This window comes from Schistocerca americana, chromosome 1 (genome assembly GCF_021461395.2).
Source record: "Schistocerca americana isolate TAMUIC-IGC-003095 chromosome 1, iqSchAmer2.1, whole genome shotgun sequence".
Classification (NCBI taxonomy): Eukaryota; Metazoa; Arthropoda; class Insecta; order Orthoptera; family Acrididae; genus Schistocerca; species Schistocerca americana.
In genome coordinates, this window is record NC_060119.1 from 780,758,031 (window position 1) to 780,784,979 (window position 26,949).

Genomic DNA, 26,949 nt, shown 5'->3' on the forward strand with positions numbered 1-26,949 from the left:
CTATTGGGAAAATTTAGAGAATTGGTATTTGAAGCTGACAGCCGAATGATTCTATTGCCACCAACATACATTGCATGTAAGGATCATGAAGATAAGACACAAGAAATTATATCTCATTTGGAGACATACAGATGGTCATTTTTCCCTCGCTCTGTTTGCAAGTGGAACAGGAAAGAAAATGACTAGTAGTGGTACAAGGTACCCTCTGCTGCACACCATATGGTGGTTTGAAAAGTATCTATGTAGATGTAGATGAAGATGTAGACATTTACAACATATTCACATCAAAGACATTAACTTTTTGTATGCAAAAACTCACATTACGAAAAGTTAAACAAACGCGATTAAAAGTAGCAGAAACAGATTTTGTTGGTCATACAGTAAATGAAATATATTATGTCAAATTTATTGGTATTTTAGTGCATAACGAGCCTAAATGAAGTCACAATATTAATAAACAGATCAGGATATTTAGTTTGGCATTGTTCCCACTTAAGTAACAGCTTATTCTATATACTTTCACTTCCTGTCATCCTAGCAGTCATCTTTTGTGATAATGTACCAAAGTTTACGAAGTGTTACTTTTGAAGATTTAATCAATAAAAATATTGTATAATTGTATAAAAGGGAAATTCAATCATGAACACTAATAAATATGGAGACAGAACTTTTGACCAACACTAACCTTCAGGAGGCAAAATGTATAGCACTGCACTACATGTTGCTCAGAGCTAACAATTTCTTCATCATGGGTGAGTAACAGACGTGTTGGGGAAAATTAAAAGAAGGCCTGGTCTCTCAGACCATGTTTGTGGCGTAGTGACCTGCATATATGGCTGCTATACTTAGGCCCCTGGTTTGATTCTTGGTACTGCCAGGACTTTTTCCTTCGTGGAAAGACTGGACTGAAGTGGACTCAACCTCATGATGCCAGCTGAGTTGCTACTCAATTGAGGCATACTGGCTCCAATGTCAAGCAAGCCATCGACAACTGGGAGAGCAGACTGCTGATCCCATGACCCTCCACGCTGCATACAAATGATGCCATTGGTAGAGAATGACGCAGCTGGTCCCATTTAGCCAGTATGGGCCAGAATCCAGAGCTTTGCTTGCCTACAAGTCACTCAGACCCCAAGAAGAGGAAGGCCCTCCTGTATTGAGGACAAAGTCTATCCTTGTCCTCTCCACATGTGGGCCTCTCTCACCCCGGGATCTGAGTGACTTGCCCTTCCTATTAACCTTCCCCAATATGTCCTTTACTTCTCCTCGATGAAAGAACTATTAGTTCAAAAGCCTGGGTAGTGTGTCTCTTTCAAAAATACATAATAGAACCTCCTACAAGGATTCCTTAATGAATTTGGGGTTCGTATACTCACATTTAATACTGTACCTTTTTAAAAGCGTTTGTGGCTGACAATGAAAGTACACCACCATAATATAAGAAAAAAACCACTTTCCACAAATTCAGTGATGCTGAATACATAATGTAATATAAAAATCTATATGAGGATTGATAACTATCTGCTAAAGAGAGAAGACATTGAGCAGCAGGCAAACGTGTGGAAATGCACAGTTACTGCCAGCTGAGCTTTTAGAGGTTCTTGGGAGCTAATAAATATATAAATATGTGTGTTCAAGTACACATGCACACATGCATACATTCACTTGCTGTTCCATTGCTGCAGCCCAACATCTACCAGTCCTGTCCTGCAGCCTGACTGGAAGTTCCAGTGTTGCTCTCTATATTTTTATATATAAATATTCTGTGTGTGTGTGTGTGTGTGTGTGTGTGTGTGTGTGTGTGTGTGTGTATGTGACTGTGTGTGTGTTTTAAACAGTAGTAAAAATATGGCAACTAAATAGTGTAAGTGGAAAATCAATATATTCTTCAAGTTAACAATTTTTCTCCTAATTGTATAAGATTTTCTTCTGTATATAGTGCAGCTGAATGTAATCAGCCACAACTAATTCTTAATAGACTACTCTTGGTTGGTCCATGATAGTTACAGCTCTCAGTAGATGTTTGCCTTGCTGCAATGCACAGTGCTGAAAATTCTGTCATGCCAGCTTCTGCAGAACATGCTTAGTGAATGGAAAAGCCAGTGATTCAAAATGTTTGGCTATCTTTATGCTAGTGTTCTTCATTCTATTTGATTAGGATATATTTTGACAGTACAGTCAATTTCATAAATTTTATTACATTTATATCTTTCATATAAATGAATGAGAAATGAAAGATAAGATTGTCACCATGAAGATGAAGTGGTAAAATTCATGTTTAAGGATTGTAAAGGTGAAAAACTTCAACTAATGACAACTACTAGGGAAATCCCTCTGAAAATTCACGCAATTCTCAATAAAACAGTACAAAAATTTCAGCTCGATGCTGATTGATAATGGATTATTATTGCAACCTGTAGGAGAAATATGATGGCATCCCTAGTGTTAATATATTTTTTTAATATAAAATCATTCATTCATTCATACATTGTGGTTCATTCAGTTTAATATAACTGACGGATCTGCAGCTTTTTTTTCAAAATGATGACTTTCCTATTTCTTTTACTTAGCTTAAGTAAGCACGTATGGTGTATGTCAGCTTCTCATGTTTCCACCTTTTCTGCTATTAAAGTTCAACACTTCATAAAAATTAGCCCACAAACCTTGTTTGGAAAATGAATTGATTTTTTTCTGCACTTCTCCAGTACTGTAAACAACTGGAGAATGAAAGTGGGATCATTATGTTTAAATATCAATGGTATGATAACTATTGAGTCTGTTATCATCTTCTTAATTTCTCTTTCATAATCCATCATACTTTCTTCTTCAAATAGGTTCAGTGTTCTAAGAGATCTAATTCCTTGCTATTGGTTACTGCAGTATAAAAAGGTTTCCTGTGTGTGCTGCATATTAATATTTGGATTAATAGTTGCAGATGTTTCGTATATGTTCTTTTGCAATCATACTTCACAAGTTAAACCAGGATGACCTACTAATTACAACAGAACAAAATAGAGTCTGGATTACAGACCGACATTAACACACCAAAGACCCACCTTGGATACAACGTGACCACCAATGCTCATGTTGCATTGTTAACTCAAATATGTGACAGTTACATATGGATTGTTTACACAAAAAGATAAAATTTATAAGTCAGTAGTATTTTACAGCACTTACATCACAGATATTCCTCAAATTATAATCTAATATATGTTTAAATAGAACCAATAATAAATGTGAATCATTTCAAAGATTCTTTCAAAATTAAAGGGAACACAACATTTCATATTTAAAATATTTTCTTCTTATACATTTTAGAATATTAGTACTTAAGTGAAATAATTTTCAATAATCTATTTAATCATAACAAAGTAAACAACAATGTACCGGTATATGATTTTATAAGTACTTTTGTGTATTGGATAATCTGGTTGCCTGGGTGTGCTGGGTGCTTAGTGATCATGCATATCAGATACTCGAATTATCACATGTACCAATTTGTGGTGAAAAAAGGGTCATTGACCAATTCCATTATAAGCTGACATAAACCATATGTGCTTACTTAAGCTAAATAGCAGAAATAGGAAAGTCATCATTTTGAAAAAAAAAGCTACAGATTCCTCAATTATATTAAACAGCTGCTCTTTATCTCTTGTTGCATTTTAATATCAACATGACCACAGAGATATTTACAGTAGAACAATAATTATCTGTATATTATAAAAACAAAGGGATCTGGATTGGGAGATATTTGAAATCAATGTTAACTATCCCACAAAAACCTACTTACAAAACTTCAAGAACCACTTCTTAGTGAAGAATCTAGGCATATAGCTCAGCATCCTATGTACTGCCCCCTTAGGGTCTGTGAGTATGAGATTAGACTAATGATGGTGAACACAGAGGCATAACAGTAGACTTCATCTTGTCTTCATATGTGAGTGGAACAGGAAGAAAACCCAATACATAGTACACTGGGCAGTACCCTTTGTCATGCACTTCACAGATGTTTATGTGTAAACACAGATAACAATTATTGTTTGCTATGCAGCTAACAGGTAAGTTCAGTTCGTAAATGTAAATAAGATTGACTAATAATAGGTACTTTTAATGATTTTTTGAATTACTATTGTGTCTAAGGTTGTTGTAGTATGAGAAATGGGTGCTTGTTGAGGACCAGAATGTAGTAACCCTTTTTCAGCAATAAAATGCTGCAGTTTTATCTGCTCGTGTAACCCAGCAAAGATTGTAGTGAGTGACTGTCATCAAGCTATACAGTATTGTTATTTGCCTCCATGACATAAGTTCTGTTGTAGTTGACAGAACTGCTTCCCAGAAGAAGACCAAGTTGCCAGGAAAGATTTCAGAATTTATTACAAGTTTCAGTTTGTGTCTCCCAGTGTGAGCCCTTTGTCAGTTTGAGACCTATGTATTTAACACTATCCCACAATGACAAGTTTCTGCTCTCAATGAAGAATGGACATTTAGGTATCTTGACTTTGACAAAGAGCACTGGTTGCATTTTCCAAATGTTTACATTGTTTTCCAAACATTTCTCTGTTCTGTAATAATCTCATGCACTTACCATATAATGTACTGAAAATTTCTGTTTAATTAAAAAAAGTTTGTCACTTGTACTGGGGGTAAATAATTAAATCATCCTCAATAATAAGTTACCATTTTAATATTATATCCTGGACACATTTGATCATGCTTGCATAACAATCTCGCAGATGAGGATATCGTGTTTTGATGCAAGCTAAAAATAAGTTAAGAAACTGAAAATGAATATTCCATAATTTCACTCCCACAGTTTAGAATAGAAATGGATGATAATAATTCAGATGCATTTTTCACTCCCACAGCTTAGAATGTAAATGAATTATATTAATAACTCCAGACCCATTTTATGTATTGTGATGCCACATAAAATAGATGTTATAGATTTTAGAGCTATGATTTGTTTTTATTTTTTCCAAAAATTAAATCAGCCATTAAAATTATTTTTTTCTATGTAAGTATTTTTTCTTCTCTTACTTGCAGTTTATGTTGATTTCGAAGCTGGTACTACTCCTCTGCAATTATCAGTTGATGCCACTACCACAAATACTTTTGGTCGAAGATGGAATATCAAGGTGACTCAAATAGAATGTGATTCAGTATACAGAGGTAAGGACTGTTTAAACTTCTATTGTATTGTTCTATTTCTCAATTAATACACAAATGAGCTAATAGAAATGTTTCTTCTTAAAATTAAAGACTTTTGGATTAAAGGAGACCTCTAACCAAAACACAAAATTGTTGAGTTGTTGATGGGCACATACACAAAGAAAGAAAACTTGCTAGCTTTTGGTGTATACATAGAGCAGGATGGATGAATAGAGCTAGTACTGCATTTCGGTAGGTGCACTAAGTTGTTGTGATGGGATGTTATATTGGATGGAATGGGTAGAGGGAGAGAGGTGAGAGGCAGGGACAGGGGTTGGGGTTAGATTTCTATTGGTTCAGGAGAGGCAGCTGGTTTGCTGGCTAGGAATGTGAGAAGGAAGGGTAGCAGGTACATGGGCAAGGCATGTGATGCACAGTTGCTGCTGCTAGTGAGTTGCAGCACACACTGAAGGTGACATGGGGTGTCCAGCTTGTTGATGTCCTAATCCCACTATCCATCAGCACCCATCCTACTCACAGTGGGCCCACCATCGACGCCTCATAGCACCCAGACCTGGCATAGCTGACCTCTCAATTTTCAACATTCTCCAAAACTTACTCCCAAAACTCCACAAAAATAAGAACCAGAGTGAACCCAGCACAGTGTTGTAAACCTTTCCACCAAAAACCTCAGTTGCACAGAAGTTCCAATCCTATCCAAATGCCACTCCTTCAGCGCCACACACAAATTTGGCCATGTTGGACTTGTCAAAGACTTACTCTCTTTCTCCCAATTCCTACAGTGGAAAAATGGTTTTGCCCAAGCCCTCCAATCAAAGCCACCTTAATCCCAGCACTGAACCTTGCCTCCCTCAGTTGATACAATCATTCAGCTGTGACCCTCCATACGTCCCACCTAATTACCTTTCTGCCCATCTTCCAGGAATTCATTACTTCTAACTTGATCTCACCATCCTTCACCAGATACCTTCATAAGAACACTAACCTTTCAACATAAAAGAGGACAGCCATACATGATCTGAAAACAGGTGCTGACCTAATCATCCTGCCTGCAAACAAAGACTCCACCAATGTTGTGATGAGTCACACTGACTACCTGACAGAACACCTCCTCCACATTTCTGATTACTCCACCTATAAGCTCTGCCATAGGGATCTCACTCCAGAAGTCCAACATAACCTCCAATGGCCATTGAAACTTACAGGATCTTCTGAGAAACTATCCACTGAGTCCATCTACCTCCTTACCCCATTGACACCTCACACCCCATACACCCACCTCTTAGATGTTCCCCAAAATCCACAAACCCAACAATCCTGGTACCCCTTTGTGCTCCGCCTGCAAAAACTTCCACTCCTGTCAACCAGCATCTTCAAACAACTGCTTGAAACCTAACGTCCCACATTAAAGATACTAATCACTTCCTTCACCATCTCTCCACCATCCCTACTCATCACTATTGGTACCACCTACCTAAACAAAAACATCCCTCATGCCCGTAACCTTGCCACTGTTAACCATGATCTCTCCCAACACCCTTCAGAGTCAAAACCCAACAACTCATTCCTCATACACCTCACAGACTAAGTCCTGACTGACAACAACTTTTGCTTTGAAGAGGAGATTTACAGATAAATTCACAACAGAGCCATGGATGGGCATCCATATGACACCCTTCTATGCCACACAGTTTATGGGCCATCAAAAGGAAACCTCCTAGCTTCCTAAAAACCCCAACTCTTAGTCTGGGTCAGATTCATTGCTGGTATCTTCACGATTTGAACTCAGGGCCAAGTTACCCTAATCTCATTGCTTCACAACCTCAACACATTTCCCATCTGATTCACCTGGTCCCACTCAATTCAACATGACACCTTCTTTGATGTTGACTTCTATCTCTCTGAAAGCTCTATCCACATCTCTATTCACGTTAAACCCACTAACAAACAATAGTGTCTGCATTTTGACAGCTGCCATCCCTTCCACACACACACACACACACACACACACACACACACACACACACACCAAAAAAAAAACCATACAGCCTGGCCACCCGCAGATGAAATATCTGCAGTGATGAGATGTCCCTTTCCCAGTATGCTGAAGGTATCAGGAAGGCCTTCATAGACATGCACTACCTTCCAAACCTAGACCACAAGCAGATTTCCTGTGCCATATCCTCACACACCTCCAATATTCAACCCCAAGAATAAGCTACAAAAGAGCATCCCCTAGTCACCCAGTATCATCCAAGAGTGGAACAACTGAACCAAATCCTTCATCAGGGAGCTATTATATAGCCCTGAAATGAGGGATATCCTACCTAAGATCTTTCCCTTTCCTCCTAAAATGTTCTATCTCCCACCGAACCTACACAATATCCTAGTCCATACCTACACCCCTCCCACTCCCATCCTCTTGCCACAGGGGTCATATCCAGCACTTACTACTAAAGTCCTGTCTCTGGGTCATCCTATCCCATCAGAGGCTAGCAACCTGTGAAAGCAGCCATGTCATATACAAGCTCTGTTGCAAACACTACACGGTTTTTTTTATGTCTATATGACTACCAACCAGCAGTCCACCAGGAAGAATGGTAACTGCCAAACTGTTGTTGACCACCTGTAGTGGAACATGCAGCTGAGAAGAGCATGCTCAGTTTCAATGGCTGCTTCACAACCTGCACCATCTAATCCTTCCCTCTAACACCTGCTGCTCTGAACTAAGCAGATACAAGTTATCTTTACAACATATCCCTCATTCCCATAATCATCTTGCCCTCAATCTCTGGTAACCCACTTTACCCACACCCTCTACCCCACAGTTTTGTTTTCCTCCATCCTGTCACCCCCTCCCTTCTCATGTACCCACATTAGTCCAGCAAGCACCATGTAGAGACATAGCCAAGTGCCTGTATGTGTGTGTGTGTGTGTGTGTGTGTGTGTGTGTGTGTGTGTGTGTGTGCGTGTGTGTTTGCTGAAAGGTAGAAAGTTCACTTTCTTTTTGTGTGTGGTTATTGATGACTAGGCACTTCTGCTTTTTGGTGAGTGATCTCATTTAACAAAAAAATATTTTCATTCCACCAGGACTTTCCTATGACATTTGTAACTTCTTAAAATGAACATCTTCATATCATGAATTTGATTCATTGATAGAATTCCAGGAAAATGTAGTCTGTCTACAAAATAAATTGCTAAAAAAAGTTTGGGTTCACAGAGGACATAGAGTGTACATGAAGAATAACGCCACGTATGGTTGTAAATACTTGTCTGAGCTGTGGGGGAAAGCATAAAATTACTCTGAACCGTGTACATGAAAACATGTAAAAAGATATGTAAAATCAAACAGTGGAGAGTCCAGGATGAAATAATGATGATATTATCAAAAGGTTAGATTGCTACTCAATGTATAGCAGAAATGTTGAGTTGCAGATAGGTACAACAAAAAGACTGTCAAACAAGTAAGGTTTTGGCCAAAAGTTCTTCTTCCAAATTAGACAACACACACACACACACACGCACACGCACACACACACACACACACACACACGACAGCTATCTCTGACTGACTGTGAGCAGTTACACGTGGTGGAAGAAGCAGTCTGGCTGGCATGTGGAGGGAGTGGAATAGTATGGTAGGGGTGGGGGACGTAAAGTGCTGTTTGTGGGAGCATACAGGGATGAGGTGGAGAAAGAGTAGAGAAGCTAGGTGCAGTCAGAGGTGGAGGAGCATAGAAGGAGAGAAGTAAACAGACTCTGGGAATGCTGGTGAAATAGGACTATGTAGTGCTGGAGTGGGAAAAGCCTAGGTAGGTGAAGGAAACATAGTATATAGTGCAGAGAGTGTTTACACCTGTGCAATCCAGAAAAGATTGTTTTGGTAGGAAGGATCCAGATGACACAAAATGTAAAATGAAGAACATTGTGTTCAGTAGTATGCTTAGCAACTGGGTGGTCCAGCTCTTTCTTGATCACAGTTTGTCATTGGTCATTCATGTGAACAGGTAGCTTTTTGGTTGTCATGCCCATGCAGAATCCGGCCCAGTGGTTGTAACTTAGCCAGTGGATGACATGACTGGTTTCACACGTAGTGCTGCCTTTGATGGGATACGTGATACTTGTGACCGGACTGGAGTAGATGGTGGTGGAAGGGTGTATGAGATAGGTCTTGCATCTAGGTCTATTACAAGAATGTCAGCCATGAGGCAAGGGATTGGGAACATGTGTTGTGTAGAGAGGGATGAGGGTACTGTGTAGGTTTGGTGGGTGGCAGAATGGTACTGTGGGAGGGGTGGAAAGGATAGTGGTAGGACATTCCTCATTTTAGGGCACGACAATATGTTGTCTGGCCAAGAATGTGATTAGTTGCTCCAATCCTGGGTGGTACTGAGTCATGAGGGGAATGCTCCTCTGTGGCTAGATAGTGGGACTTGGAGGTGGGGGTTGACTGGAGAGATAAGGCACAGTAGTTCTGACTCTGTACAAAATTGGGAGGGTAATTATGGTCTGTGAAGGCCTCTGTGAGACCCTTAGTAGAGGGATTGTTCACCACTACAAATGCAATGGCCATGGGTGGCTACGCTGCATGCAAGGGTCTTCTTGGTATGGAATGGGTGGCAGCTGCTGAAGTGGAGGCATCACTGGTGGTTGTTAGATTTGATGTGGATGGAAGTACTAGCCATTTTTGAAGTAGAGGTCGACATTGATGAAGATGGCTTAACGGGTTGAGGAGGACCATGGGGGAGAGGCTGTTGAGGTTCTGGGGGAATATGGATAGGTTGTCCTCACACTCAATCCAGGTCATGAAGATGTCATCAATGAATCTGAACCAGGTACAGGGTTCAGGATTGTGGGTGGTTAGAAAGGATTTATCTAGATGGCCCATGAATAGATTGTCATAGGATGGTGCCATGTGGGTGCCCATTGCTATAACCCAGATTTGTTTGTAGGTGATGCCTTCAAGGGAGAAGTAATTGTGAGTGAGGATATAGTTGGTCATGCTGTACAGGAAGGAGGTTGTAGGTTTGGAATATGTTGGCCATTGGGAAACTTAGTGCTCAATGCAGGAAGGCCATGGGCATTAGGGATGTTGCTGTAACAAAGGCAGGTGGCACCAAAAGTGATAAGCAAGGTACTGTGTGGTAAAGGAACAAGAATTGTGGAGAGTTGGTGGAGGTAATGGATGGTATCTTTTATACAGAGGGTAGATTGTTGGTAAAGACTACAGGTGCTGGTCTACAAGAGCAGAAATTCTCTTGGTGAGGTCACAGTAACCGGCCACAATGGGATGTTCTGGGAGGTTGAGTTTATTGACTTTACAATGTGTGTAGAAAGTAGAAGAGTGGAGGGTAGTAGTAGTAGTAGTAGGGGTGGGGGAGAGATAGATTTGGGGTGGGGAGTCTTTGTTCTGGAATGAACCTAAGGGTTTCAGGAGAGTCTGGAGAAGAATTATTGACTTATGGAATCCTGGGGAGAGGGTCAAGGATGGGCTTAAGGATTTCAGGAGAAACTGGAGAGGCATGCTTGGCTTGTGGAACCAAAATGGCCTTACTATCAAATAATCCATCTCCAACTGCAAGCCCTCCTTCCACAATGACCTCCATCTGTTCAGGTTTCTCGATCCTTAAACCTCACCAACATAATACTGCAAAACCATGTTAGTCAGGCCCATACTTTCTTGCAATAACTCCTCTCCATCCACAGAATTCTCCTACTATGCAATCACAATCCTATCTCACATGCTGAAATTCTTGCCCTGTAGGAAGTAGAGCATCATACACAATGCCACCTCAAAAAACTCTCCACCCTCTTCACCTCCTACTCCCACCCTGGAATACCACTATCCACCACCTCTACAAGAAGCTCCAAACCTCCCTCACATATCTGAATAACCCTGTCTCACAGACATACTACATTTTCCCCACCTTTAAAAACTTCCTCCCATCACCATACAGAATCCAAAACCTAAACAGAACAGAAATACAGTCATGAACCTTTCCTCCATAAGTCTTAGCCCTACAAAAGTATCAGTCCTTTTCAAAAGCGTCACCTCTTGTCCCACTCCCAAATTCAATCATACATGACTTGTTAAAGACCTTCTCTCATTCTCCCTGTCCCTGTAGTGGAAACACTTTTTCACCACCAACCTCACTCAACCAAAGACCAATGTTGAACCCTGTCTCACTCAATTCACTCCTCCATCCAACTGTGATCCACCCCCCCCCCCCCCCCCCCCACTGCTACCAAATCACTCCCTGTTAACTTTTCAAAATTTCTTAACCTCGAACCATGCCTCACAACATTCCCCAAATCCCTCAACATCCAAGCTAACCTTTGTAATGTTACCTCTCTTGTCCGGGGAACAAATATTAAATATCATCAATTATTTTATATCAAATTATGTCATGTGTTTAAAAACCTGTGTGATCTTCCTGGTTTCAATAAGGGACCACAAGTCCCCATCGGTCTGTTCACTCTATTAACAGAGCATAAGAGACTTAAATATTTGACAAAGAGAAGGTAACTTCACAGTCCAAACATGAAATAATTTACTTAACTTACCTTGAATACTCGTTGTTGCTTGCTCGTTGTCTATGGGTAACTTCTGGATTTGCTGTAATTGTTATTACAATCAGTCCTTGGGTTTGTAATATGCTACGTAAGAACTGATACTGTTTAAAGCTTTCCATATTATATATTTTTGTTATACCATCCTCATAACAATCAGTAGTTCACCAATATAAGCTTTTCCAACATAAGTCATTGTCTCAAAAATGTTCAACAACACAACCTTTCTCAAAATTGTCCGTTTCTCATGACTTCTCAAGACTCACTGCCTCTTAGAATCACCAAAATACGACTGACCCTTAGCCTCACTTGGCAAAAACTGTTTCTGTATTAACAATCAAAGACCTTACAAAGTGCACAGGTTTGCCAACATGAATTGAGCATAGAAATTTTATACATCACATGTATACACTTATGAAAACAGTACGAAAATTGAATAGAGTTCTCAAATAGTTCTGCAGCAATACATAATATGATAGTCCTGCAAATTATTAGTTTTTATAATAAAATGATAATATTTCAGTTTATGTTGACTGTAATTTTATATTAATATACTTATTCTTTCATGTCGATTCACAGCACCGCATAGCTCGCCAGCCGATGGTATCGATGGTTTCAGTAGTCTGTTACATTACACCTTACATCCATAGAAAAACTGCAATTCACCACCTAAAAACTGATCCCAACTTTATACTTCTACCTGCTGACAAAGGCTCCACCAATGTTGTTTTGAACCACAAAGATTACCTGGCATAAGGACTACGCCAGCTGCCAGATACATCCACCTCCAAACACTGCCACAGTGACCCCATTCCAGAAATCCAACATGATCTCCAGTCTCTCCTCAAATCCCAGAACCTCTTACTGGAGTCTATCTCTCTCCTTACCCCTAGCACTCTCCACAGTCCTTCCTTCTACATGCTTCCTAAAGTCCATAAAACCAACCACCCAGGACACCCCACTGTGACCAGTTACTGTGCCCCACTGAGAGAATTTCTGCTCTTGTAGTCCAACATTTGCATCATATTGCCCACAACCTACCCTCCTATATAAAAGATATGAGCCATTTCCCCCACCAACATTCCACAGTACCTGTTCCTTTACCACATGGTGCCACAGTTGTCACTATTGATGCCACCTCCCTTCACACCAACATCCTTAATGCTCAAGGCCTTCCCGCTATTGAACACTACCTTTCACAGTGCCTGACAGATTCCAAATCTACAACCTCCTTCCTGGTCACCATGACCAACTGTATCCTCACCGCCGCTGTGGCCAAGCAGTTCTAGGCACTTCAGTCTGAAACTGAACTGCTGCTATGGTTGCAGGTTCGAATCCTGCCTTGGGCATGGAAGTGTGTGATGTCCTTAGGTTAGTTAGCTTTAAGTAGTTCTAAGTCTAGGGGACTGCTGACCTCAGATGTTAAGTTCCATAGTGCTTAGAGCCTTTTGAACCATTTGTACCCTCATCCACAACTACCCATCCTTTGAAGGCTTCAACTACAAAAAAATCCAGGGTATGACAATGGGCACCCACATTGCACCATCCTATGCAAGCCTATTCAGATTCATTAATGACATCTTCACGATCTGGATTGAGGGTGATGACGCCCTATCCACATTACCTAAAAACCTCAATACCCTCTCCTCTATTCACTTCACATGGTCCGTCTCAACCTATAAAGCCACAGTCCTTGATGTTGACGTCCACCTCAAAGATGGCTTCATTAGTACTCAGTCCATATCAAACCTATCAACTACCAGCAATACATCCACTTTGACAGTTGCCACCCATTCCATACCAAGAAGACCCTTGCATACAGCCTAGCCACCAGTGGCCATCGCATCTGTACTGATCAGCAATCCATCTCAAAATATACTAAGGGTTTCATTGAGGTTTTCACGGACTGTAATTATCTTCCCAACCTTATGCAGAGTCAGATTTGCAGTGCCTTATCTCTCCAGTCAACCCCTACATCCCAAAGTCCTACTGTATCACCACAGAGGAGCATTCCCCTCATGACTCAGTACTACACAGGACTGGAGCAACTAATCAAGTTCTCTGCTAGGGTTTCGACTACCTCTCATCATGCCCTGAAATGAGGAATATGTCCTACAGACTATCCTTTCCACCCCTCCCACACTGGTATTCCACCACTCACCAAACATATACAATATCCTCGTCCATCCCTACACAACACCTTGCCTCATGGCTCATGTCTCTGTAATAGATGTGGATGAAAGACCTATCCCATATGTCCTGCCACCACCACCTACTCTACTCTGGTAATAAGTGTCACCTATCCCATCAAAGGCAGAGCTACCTGTGAAACCAGTAATGTAATCTACAACCTAAGCTGCAGTTACTGAACTGTGTTCTCTGTGGGTATGACAACCAACAAGCTGTCTGTCCACATGAGTGGCCACCCAATTGATGACCAAGCTGACCAATACAATGTTCTTCATTTTAATGACAGCTTCACAGCCTGTGCCATCTGTATTCTTTCTACCAACACCAGCTTTTCTGTATTCCACTGGTGGTAACTCTCCCAGCAATATAATCTACATTCCTGTAACGCTCCTGACCTCAACCTTCATTTGTCATCATCCTTAACCATCAACCCCTTCCATGTTCCCTTGCAGCACTACACAACCCTCTATTCCGTCTAACCTCTTGACTGCACCTAGCTGTCCTACCCTCTCTACTTCATCCCTGTAAGCTCCAAAAAGTGGCCCTTTACTGCCCCCCCCCCCCCCCCCCCCGACGCACCCTAGCCTCCTCCTTACTGCCACCACCCACATTCCTTCTCCCATCATGCACAGCTGCTCAAAGTCTGGCCTCAGCAGCCATAGACAGTGGTCATGTGTGTGTTAGTTGTGTTTGGTCTGTGTCTGTGTGCGTCTGTGTGTGTGTGTGTGTGTGTGTGTGTGTGTGTGTGTGTGTGTTACGTAATATTTACACCCCATAGCAACAGTGGCTAATGTAATATAAAACTCATATAGATGTATGTAACAATTTATGTTCATGAAATGATTAGCAAGTGAGGAGCTGGAAGTGATAGGGTGCAAGGCCACAAAAAACATAACACAACACCAGAGAAAGATTTATTTATCAAGTAGTGCAAATTGTTATTATGCATATTTTTACACATTTAACTTTAAAAGCTCAAATGACTGTTATTATATACAATAATCCAAAAAATCAGTAATAAACATCTAATAGTTCAGACTTGATGAATATTAATCTCCATTTTGAAATCATGACCTAGTTTAGAGCTTCACCTCCCCAGGTAGTTCTGTCTCAAAATAGATTCAATAAATCACAATATGAATTCAGGTACTATTAAAACAGAGTGAAAACTTTCCAGTTATCAAACGTTCCAGTATAATACATCAAGCATGAATAAATATTTGGTTACAAATCAGTCAACACCTGTAAATACACCAGATCACAACAGGCAATGAGAAACATTAAAAAACAATGTAAAATATAATATATACGTTAATCAGATGAAGACTATTTGAACTCTCATAAATAGTAGTGGTTGTCTCTTTAAAGAGCCTGAGATTAGGAACAAATAGCCAAACATGAAATTAGGTAAAATGCAAATATCAACCAAGAGAGAATGTAGCTTGATTTTAAGTTGTGATAGTTCAGGCTAATTCTACAAAAGAATGTATAAATAAAATTAACACCACCATCCACATGGCTTAAACTAACAAGCTGGTTGGAAAATTGAAATCTCACAAATTCTGAGCACCAAATAAACTACCCACAACCAGCACAAAAAATATTGATATATTACCAACAGGGCTTAGAACTGATAGACAAAACAAGACAAGCTGCCTTGAATAACTGTGGCATAAACAATTTTAACAATGAAACTTAGTCAAGCTGGAACCAGTAAGGTTAACTAAAACTTAAAATAGTATAGCACACATAATTTAAAGGCAGGATGTATATGACCCGGGACAACTGGGAAATCTGGGAAAAACCCAGGAATTTTTTCATCTGGGAGAAAATCGGGAAAAACCCGGGAATTTTTCGGAATTCCAGGAATTTTTCATTGTTTTTGCTTTCAGTTACATTTTTGTAATTTTGACTGGTAAGAATTGATTCTCTAGCAAAGAATGTTACTGTATCCTGATACTGGAGAATCATACTGCAGCAGTAAAATATAAACTAGAGGAAAAAAATAAAACTTAAGTGGCAAAGGAAATGTGCAATTCACAACAACATAATACCATGTGCGCACAAGCATCTGCAAATAGCAAAAATATGTCAGACATCACAACTGTTCACATTAGTTTTGTTTGACCAGTAGCCAGCGGGCTGATGTGCATGCTCAGTTGAGCAGCGTATGAGCACTACCTTCTCCCACTTCCCGCTACTCGAAGTGTGGCTTTTAGTTGTATCAGCAGTAGCACCAAGCAGCCAGATCCAAATGGGAAAAATTTTTCTCATGCACCCTAGCTGCCAGATTCATGCATGTGCAGAGTTGTCTGAGTTGTTGTGAGGAAGGGGTTAGTCTCCACGTGACCCGTATTTGCACTAAGTGAGTTCACTGTTTCCTCTTCATTTACAGCTCCCATGTCAAATGAAAACTAAATGGATATCTGTGGCCGGGAGCTATCAAGTGAATTAAAATACATTCACATAATTATGGAGGGCAAAATATATTATTAGTTTCAGTTTTCTGATTTTATTTTATTGCCAAGCTATTAGCAGTCAAGCATTAATCGCCTTGCAGAACAATGAAGTTATTTTTGCAACTTTGCTAAAGAAATTTGGCTTTATTAATCTTTCCGCTGAGGCAATCATTTTATTTGAAATGAAGTGTTTCATTCCACATTATTGGCTAGTTCCAACTGTTCGCTGAATTTCAAGTGCACCTTATCATCTTCTGCCATGTAAGGCATTATGCCATAATAAAGAACCAAAAATGAGATCGTAGAGTACTGGTACTCCAAGAAAATTTACATCCCAGAAACCACACTGAAAAGCTTAATATCAGATGAGACCTACATCATTGTGAATCTGGAAAAAAACAGTGTGCTCTTCAAGCCAAATTATACATTTTAGTATGGTGTACGAAATTCTGATGCTCTTCGAAGTATCCTCTGATGCCCTGTTTCTTTTATGGTGTAATGTAAACTCTATTAGTGCTTTATACATATGAACATGTGGGCTTCCTACACCACTGCAGCTGCACACATGCAAAAATGCCTGTTTTCTGGCACTCTCTGGCAACTGGTAAATCGAACCTATTTCTAACAGTGTCCAGATAGTATTGCGGATGGTGGCTCAAAAAGCGTTACTTTCAAAGTAAATTTCTTTTTATGCAAGATGAATTATGTTACATGTGAGAAAGTGGAATGAATTTCTAAATCACAGAGCATTTAAAACTGAACATTTTGAGGACCAGCCACTTACAAGAATTTCGAGCCCAGACAATTATGTCATAATTTTAAATTTTTTTGGCACATTTGTGTGATGTATCTTAAAGTATAACACACGCAAAAAAAGATCAATATTACATGTGAAAGCTTAGCTTCTGTTGTAGCTTGTAAATCTTAGAGAGCAATATCGTATGTGAAAGCTTAGCTTTTCTTGCAGCTATACTATGTATATTAATGTAAACCGTTAACTTTTCCTCTTTGTGTGTTCGCGCTACGTAGCCAGCGATCTAGCTATTGGCTGACTATAACATGTGTCCTATGCTCTGAATATCTGCTGTCATCAGCTGGTGAGATCACGTGGCATGAGATATGATTGTCTTACAAAAGGACATCACAGCCTCGGTTTCAACACTCCGGAAATTAACGTGCTGTGTTTGGTGCAATTCGAATTTATACTTTCGAAATATGAAAATATGCAGTGTATATATTGAAGCAACTCAAAGGTCTTTCCAAAACTTCTCTCCTTTTTTTTCATTAAAAATCTTTCCAAAACTTCTCTCCCCCATCTTTTCTTTTTTTTCCGGGAAGTTCTATGCGAGTGCATAAAACATTGATAAGTTTTACAGTTTTGTGGCAAAATCTATGCAAAACCTAATGTCACTTAGCACGGAAAAATTGAATTTTTTCCCAGGAAAAAGCATATTTTTTAAACAGGATATCCAGGAAAAATCTAGGAATAATCCGAGAGTATTTTTTCCTTCCCCCCCCCCCCCCTCCCCCCTCCCTGTATACACCCAGAAAGTATACTACCACACAGTGGATAGCTCTGAATAACTGTTTATACAGTCTGCTCACTAAGTTTCTCACCAAATAAGTCCAAACAAGTGCGGTTAACCATGGCTTACCAACCCCTCTTTGCCAGTTAATTCCATAGCCACAAATAGTGGACACTGCTATGAGGACATTTTCAACCAAAACCAATTGACATGCCTCTTGGACATGTAAAGTAGTAGAATAGACAATCACACACCTGCCCAAAGTAATACTCCTCTTCAGTAAGTGCTCCTGGCATCCACTTACCACATGACTGATAACACTTGTCGTGGGATGGGCATCATACAGTCATTGGTGATCAATGACTGAGAGCTGATACATGCTCATTTCTGTTAAGGTGCAGCATGTGCATGCCCCATGGCAGGACAGAAGGAGGCAGTCGCTTAGCTACATAGGCAAAGAGATTATACCATACTTATGAGTTCATACCAAGACACCATGTGGGTCAATAAGCTGCATCCATAAATGGAATTGGTGAAATCTTAATGTAACAGGACAAGTAAAACTACATTATGCCTTATAGAATATACATAAACAGAAAATATAAAAACCTTGATTCAATTTACTAACCTCACAGACGTTTTTCTGATGGCCATTTAATACTTCTGTCTGCCTATTCTTAATTTCTCAAATTATATTCTGTATAAATACACTGATATGCTGTGGTGATTAGATCTGAAGTGGATTAATGTCACCTCATAATTGTTGAGAAAATATTCATTTAAGATAAAATGCATGATTCTGCCGTGAAGCTCTGAGACTTGAGAAATATCAAGAGACTATAGCAATCTACCGACTTACATGAACTACAATTGTTGTACCATTAACTAACTGAATATTTCTGAGATTGTTAACTTGTGGTATGTTAGATGATTAGACAATATTACTGGCTTAACAAGGAGGATCATGTCACAATAATTATTCTCAGTAAAGGTGTTTGAAAATGTAATTAAGTAATACTTGTTGGTCATAATGAAGAATGGGTGCCAATCGGCATATCTGTGTGGTGACTATCGACCAGAAGAAATATCATCTTGATGTTTGACTTGGAGACTCTTTGTTCAAGATCTTTGATATGTTTATCTTTGCATGGTTCTTCTCTCAAATGTTCACACATTATGTAAATGTGCTGCAGTTATTTAATAAAACTGTTCTTCAATGCACATTGTGTTGCAAATTGTTATTCCTTTGCCATGTAACTAAAGGAACAGAATTACCACACATGCACAATTACTTTAGCAACATTGTATCTAGACATTACACTCATTTCTGATATAAAAAGATCTTGGTGCAGTCCACCCCAACAAGCCGACACGAACATAAGGATATCACCATTGAAAAACCAGTATTGCATCCAATTTTTCGGATTTAGATCAGTTGGCAAACCTCACATAGGGAACTTGCTGTTTCCATGTGAATGCTAAAGTTTCAGTTATTTACAATAAAAATGATGCTAAAATAATAGCAAGCAAGTCAGTCAAGGTACTACGTAACTGGAATGGCAGGAGCTGTTTGTGGATAATCCTGTTGCCTACAGGGAGGGTGCAAGGTCGGAACACTGCAGCAAGATGCTGAAAGACGTGCAGAAGATTGGTGATTGGCTGGAAGGTGTCAGTCACTCTTCCTCTTCTCCTTCTTCTTCTTCTTCTTCTCCTCCTTCTTCTTCATCTTATTATTTATTTGTTTCACCCTCTAAGGAGCAAGTTGAACCATTAATTAGTGCTGGTTTTCTTATATTTCTTGTTCTTCTTTTCTGTCCAAAATTTCCTCATCCTTTCACTATGGGCCTATCTTCTTTCTTGTGTCCAAGCATTTTTCAATTTCAGATTATTTTCCGTTGGGTTTTTGGTTGTGAACTTATGACAGTTGATTTTCTGTCTGTATGCAGTCCGTGTGGTTTCTAATGGGTCAATACTGAGTTCCGTGAGGTTATTTTGGGTTTCTGTTAGCCCTGGTTTGGCTAGTTCCTTTGATGATAAGGAAGATTTTCTTGGTCATTCTGGAGGTGTCCATTCTTGCTAAATGTCCATAGAATTTCAATCGTCTTTTCCATGCAACTGACATGAGTACAGTTCTTCAGAGCTTTTGCGTGTCCAGATACCATCTTGGATCTTGGGTCCAAATATTTTCCTGGGCATTTGCCTTTCCATTTTCTCAATGTCCTTGATCTTGATGGTTAATGATGATGTTTCAGTTGTGTAGAGCGGTTCTGGAGATTGACTGTATGATAGTGGTGAAGTTTGGCTTGGGTGGATAGCGATTTTTTATATTCATCTTATTGTTATTATTATTTTTCTTTTTCTTGTGCTTTTGTTCCATATTGGTGCAGGGCCAACATCATTATTTACAGAATTGGTATGGTTAATTTAAGGGGTGGGCAGCTGCCCTTTCTGTCATCACCCCATTACCCCAACCCCCCTGGATGAATGTATGTGCACTTGCACTCCAACTGTCTGCATGTAGTGTTGTTCATGTGAAGATAAGCAAAAGTTTTCTTATTGGTCACAAAATGTGCAAAATGTGGAACTGAGATGATACTTAGGTACCAGCCCAGTATTCACCTAGGGGAATGTGGGAAGTCAGCTAAAAACCACTTCCAGGCTAGCCAGCACGTGAACCCTCATCATTAATCTCCCCTGCAGGTTCAATAACGTGTCAGACACACTCAAAAACAAATCCCCTCATACACTACTTTCAAGTGAGCAATGACTTCTTCCTTGGCTAAAAGATTGTCTTGTGAAGTGCTGTCCATTTCCATTAATTGAAGCCTTGACTCAGGAACTATATTTCAATACAGGCAAATACATAACGAGCAATAATAATGTACTGTGGCTATACATGCATTTGCATTTATGCAGCAGATCTGTACTAAGTCATTTTGCAGTATTGTTGCTTCAAGGAAGATATAGAATTCATGGACTTCTTCATCAAAAGTTATGTAGATCACATTATTCAGATCTGAAAAAAGAATTCTAATGCAAGGATATACAGTGGTACATACACTGTTCTAAAGTGCCTCTTATATGTAGATGATATGACATTATTGACAGAAAATGAAGATGATGAACAAAAGGAATCCTACCTTCTCAATAAGTGTTGTAAGCAATTTGATTTCAAAATAAGTAAAAGCAAAAAAACATAACTTTGATGGGACAGGAGATAGAAATATAAAAGTTGTTGGAAATGCTATATCTGCTCCCATGCAAGAAGCAGTGACAAAAAAATTTGAGAGCAAAGAATTGCCATATTTTTGTAAAATCTGTAAAATCTTGCTACCACATTTCATAAGAATGTACAGTGTGTGCATAAAATTATCCCAAAGTCAAGTAAAAGATTTTGAAAATTTTTAAGTATCTTAATTCTTGAAACAATTTGAGACATCTAAAGAATATTTAAAAACATGCAATTAAAGTTGTTGTCTTCTACAGCTAAACAATTCCTTCTTTAGTTGGAAAACTGTTATTATGTGATAAATATTAACCTTCTCTAGATGTATTTCTGAATTCCAAAATTCACATCTCTAGTTCTTGTAGTCGTCATGCCTTGAAACTATAATTCTTCATGAAATAACTGTAATAGCAGAACCTTGCATGGAATTCTCTCTGATCATTATTGTCATATGAAATTGGAAACTTGAGTTATGGCTGTCATTTTTTTCAGTATCAAGACAGACTCTGTCTCCATTAACAAGACACTCTTGGCAATAAAAAAGAACTTTATAGATTCAATTGTAGATTTGCACTCTGTATGTACTCCAGCTTGGTAATGAAGTAGTATAAACGCTCTTCAAACATATTGTAGGAAAGATTCCCCGAGTCAACTATTAATTGAACAACTTGGTTATAGATTATGATGATGATGATGATGATGATGATGAGATAACTGGACTTAATGGCAAACATTTTGCATTGAGGATTTCCACTTGTGGCAGCATGACCTCTGTAGATGACTGCCCAATTACTTTTCCTAATTTCATCAGCTAGTTAGGCAGCCAGAACTACTGGTGACATAGAAACCCAATAGAGTTTACTGCTTTTCATTTAATGATAATACATACATCAAAAAAAGTTTTGCATCACCCCGATTCCCAGAACTCCTGAAGATAGACGTTGATTGTGGATACTGTATCACAGACACAGCCCCTTTAACTGTTCAGAGATGTCATTAATCCCACCCAAAGAAGTAAACAACCACACATGAGCAGGGCCTTTTAGACCGAGGTGGTCCAACAGCCGATCAGTTCCAGTCATTCCACCAGGTAGCAGGTACATGGCTAATGTTATCTGCAGTTCAACCATACCTAGGTGGTCAATACTGCAGTTTGATCATGTCCACATTGTTACTTTGTGCCAGGAAGGGCTCTCAACAAGGGAAGTATCCAGACATCTCGGAGTGAACCAAAGTGATGTTGTTTGGACATGGAGGAGATACAGCAACTGTCAATGACATGCCTTGCTCAGGCCACCCAATGGCTATCACTGCAGTGGATGAGACTGCAACTGTCAATGACATGCCTTGCTCAGGCCACCCAATGGCTATCACTGCAGTGGATGACCTCTATCTACAGATTATGTCTTGGAGGAACCCTGGCAGCAATGCCACCATGTTGAATAATGCTTTTTGTGCAGCCACAGGACGTCGCGTTATGAGTCAAACTGTGCACGATGCGCAACTTCACTCCCGATAATCAAAACACCTTAGACAGACTGTCCAGCAAGTGCAGCCGGGAGGAGGTTCCCTGCTGTTTTGGGGTGGCATTATATGGGGCTGACGTACACTGCCAGTGGCCATGGAAGATGCTGTAATGGCTGTATGATGTGTGGTTTTCATGAGCAATAAAAAGGGCAGAAATGATCTTTATGTTGATCTCTGTTCCAGTTTTCTGTATGGGTTCCAGAACTCTCGGAACCAAGGTGATGCAAAACTTTTTTTTATGTGTGTAATTTGCAGAACTTCAGGACCTGAAGATAGATTAGTAGAGGTGGAAATCAAATGGGATGTGTGGTAAAAGAACGAAGATGAAACAAATTTGAAGTCTGGACTCATGCTTTATAATGGAGCAGCCAACCAGGAAGGAACACAGGCATTTACTTTATTGTTAACAAGAAAATTATAAACAATTAACAGATATTGAAAGAACCTCAGTCAGAATACAAGGACTTAACTTAATAAGAAACCAAAGATATTAAATACAAATCATTAAATTCTTGGCCTAAAAAGCTCATTTCTGGTGAGGATGTTGAAAATTTTTATCGAGAGTTACAGAAACTGATAAATGATATGAGATCCAGCTACAAGATTGTAATGAATTGTTTTAATCAAAAAGCAAGACAAAAGTAGGGAATGCTTTCTCAACAGGAAACTTTGCATATGATAACGGAAATGACAGAGGTCCTTATTAGTTGACTCTGCAAGAAAGCACAATATATTTATCCTTAACACATTCATCTAGATCAAAGCAGATAGAAAATTGATTTATCAAGAACCAACTGACAATGAAATTGACTTAAGTTCATCAAATGATAAACAGATTATACCAGATGTAATGGTTCTGCATCATTTAAGGATTTCTGGTGACTATAGACTAGTAAAACACAGAGTAATAATAGGTATGAAACTAAAAAGAAACAAATTCATCAAATATGAAATCTCAGTTATGTCAATTTATTTTAAAATATATGGTTATAGCAAATTTAATTAAGTAAAAATTCCAGCATTTTGGGAAATGAAGATCATACAAATGTATATAAAAGGGATGATTATTTAACCAAGGTACTTGCACAAAGAGCAAAAGATTCTGTAAATATGAAAAAGGTAAAGAGTGAGAAAATCTGAAATAGAACAGTGGAACTATTAAAGAGAAGATTTTAGATTCACATGAATGAGAATGGAACATGCCAGAATAACATGAACCAAGCAAGAAGAATATTCCTAGATTCACCATTTAAAGCCAGTACTTAAAACATTTGAGTGGACTTTTTGGCATAGTTTGTGTCTTTCGTCAAATGTCTGCCCGTTTGGTTTCTTTCAGCATTTCAGTGACACACTCCAATGAGTCAAATAAACCTGTGACCATTTGTACTACCCTCCTCTGCATCTGTTCAGTATCCCCTGCCATTCCTGTCTGGTATGGGTCCCACTCACTTGAGCAATATTGTAGGATGAGTTGCACAACTATTTTGTAAGGAATCTCTTTGAAGACTGATTGCATTTCCCTAGTATTCTAACTTCTTCCCTAGTATTCTGCCTCAAGCTTTATCTGAAAATGTGTCTGTGATTGTTCCATTTCATACTTTATAAATTCTTACACCCATGTATTTACACAAGTTGACCAGTTGCAGTTGGGACTCGATATTGTAGTCATAGGATACTACATCCTTTCATTTTGTAAAGAGCATAGTTTTACATTTTAAATATTTAAAGCAAGTTTTCAATCTTTGCACCACTTTGAAATCTTATCAAAATCTGACTGACTATGTGTGCAGCCATTTTTCATTCAGTGCTTTACTATAGATAATGGTAACAGCTGCAAAAAGTCTGAAGTTATTAATAATATTATTTGCAATGTCACTAACATACAACTTCTATAGCAAGGACCCCAAAACACTTTGCTAGGGCACAGCTAATGTTACTTCTACATGTGTCAATGACTCTCATCCAAGACAACATGCTGCACCCTTCCTGCCAAGAAATCTTCAATCCAGTCACAAATTTTGCTTTATACCCCAAGCAATTGTGCTTCTGACTGCATCTACCCGACTGCTGCCTAATCTACAGCTTTCAGGATATCGTGTGAGAAAAGTGCAGATTGAGTTTCACATGATCAATGAATCCATAGTGGTTGGCATGGAGAAGGTTTGAGATACCTCATTAAATTTGAACTCTGAATATGTTTTAAGATTTTACAACAAATGGATGTTAAGGATATTGGATGCTAGTTTCATGGATAACTTCTGCTACCATCCCTGCAGGTATGTTTGACAGGTGCTTTCTTCCAACTACTGGTCATGGTCTTTTGATCAAATTGTCTACTGTAGGTTATGGTTACAAAGGAGGATCTTACTGAGCCACAAATTTGGTATAGAAACTGGTAGGTATTCCATTGGACCCTGGAGCTTTGTTCAGCTTCATTTGTTCATCACTAGCACTGACACTAACATCCATGTCATTCAGTTTCACAGTAATGTGAGAATTAAATTGAATTAACGTCCCTTTATTTTTCTTCATAAAGGAACATTTGAATATGAAATTTGACATTTTTGCTTTTGCTTTGCTACCGTCCATTTCGGTCACTGTCTCATCCATAAGTGTCTGAAATCTAACTTTAGTACCACTAACAGCCTTTGCATATGACCAGAATTGTGTTGTGTTTAGTGAGAGATTCTTTGATAATATCGTGTTACAATAATCACTGAAAGCTTCACATGTTACCCTCTTGACAGGCAGATCTTTTTCTTGTAGCATCTTCCTATCTCTAGCCCTGTGCTTTGTTTTACACCTATTGTGCAGTAGTCTCAGCTTCTTTACAGAAGCTGTATACCGTATCATGGAGGGTCCCTCCCATCATGAACAGTTCTACTAGCTACATATCTATTCAGCACATGGTCAACTATTCTTCTAAATCTGAGCCACAGATCCTCTAGATGTTCCTCTCTAGAGCTAAGTGTTCAGAGTTCATTTGTGTGATATAACACTAATGTCTCTTTACGTAGTTTGCTGATCATGTAAATTCTTCCGCATGTTTTAATTGCACCTTGTATTTTGGTGACCACTGCTCTACAGCTACCTCATGGTCACTGGTACCAGTTTAATTGTGAACATTCTCAAAGAGATCAGATCTGTTTGTTGCTATTTGGCCGAATATATTTCCATGAGTGGATTTCCAAACTATTTGTTCTAGTTAGTTCTCATAGAAGGCATTTAGTAAGGTTAAAACAGTGACTTTCTGCAAGAAAGACTTGAGGAGTATAAATCCATTTGAATGGTAACAAAAGGAAGTCATCTAGAGATAATAGTTATTAAGATGGTTTACAAGTTAAACAAAAGGAAATTGCAGTCTCATTTACAGAAAGTCTGCAAAAGAAGACAGTTCCCCCCAAACTGAAACAAAAATCAAGGCACACAAAAACAATAAATAAAAAAGCTAACAGACAAATTCATCTTCTCTTTATGAACCAAACAAAAGATGACATTGTCTTTAGATGTGAGTATATTATAATTGATGATCTGCAAGTCACCGTATGAAATTATATAATGGAACATGAGTACATGTTACTGATATGAGTGGGATTCACAGCTTTTTAGAAAGTTATTGACTCTGTTTCAATAAAATCCTCAGTTATTTAGTTAGTTCCATGCATAAAAATTCAACAGCAGCAGGAATGTGGCATACGCTTTCATTATATTGATACTCCTGTTGGTTGGATTCCCCCAGATTGTCGTGTCAATGTGGAATTTTCAGCCACACAACATCATACACCCATGTCATGTATCCTAAGTTAGGAAATGGGCTTCTTTGCTGTGAGACAAGTACTCATGCCTAACAGTGCAACAACGTCAGGAGCACCACAGTCTGTGAACATGGTGACCATTGTTGCATCTTCCCTTGAAATGTCAGCAGAGAGAGGTGTGCCAACAGTGGTGCACCCAATGACAACACTGGAAACAGAGTGGCACAATATTGCATCCAGTTACTATGTGCAGTGTTTCAACGTACATTCCCATCAGTAAAGATTCCAAGAAATGAATGTCACTGGATTGCATTCATCATCATCATATGGGGTCAGAACCTATTATGATGGCATGGGGTACCACTGGGCACACATTATTTTACTACCAAGGACACGACCCCCTTCTGATTCACAAATGGACAGTGAGTGTCAGATTTCTGATATGTTAACACCAGTGGATACTCCCTATCTTCAAAGTTTCTGTGAAGTTATCTTTCAAAAAGATAACACAAGACTGATGGCCG

General features: G+C 39.1%; 1 protein-coding gene across 1 annotated transcript in view; it reads left to right on the forward strand.

Annotated features, from left to right (window-relative positions):
- The window catches only part of LOC124594185, a 148,460-nt gene that overhangs the window by 69,352 nt on the left and 52,159 nt on the right, over positions 1–26,949 (forward strand). Inside the window, exon 5 of the mRNA XM_047132545.1 lies at positions 5,047–5,172. Coding sequence (XP_046988501.1) covers positions 5,047–5,172 — 126 coding nt within the window. The remainder of the gene's footprint in view (positions 1–5,046; positions 5,173–26,949) is intronic.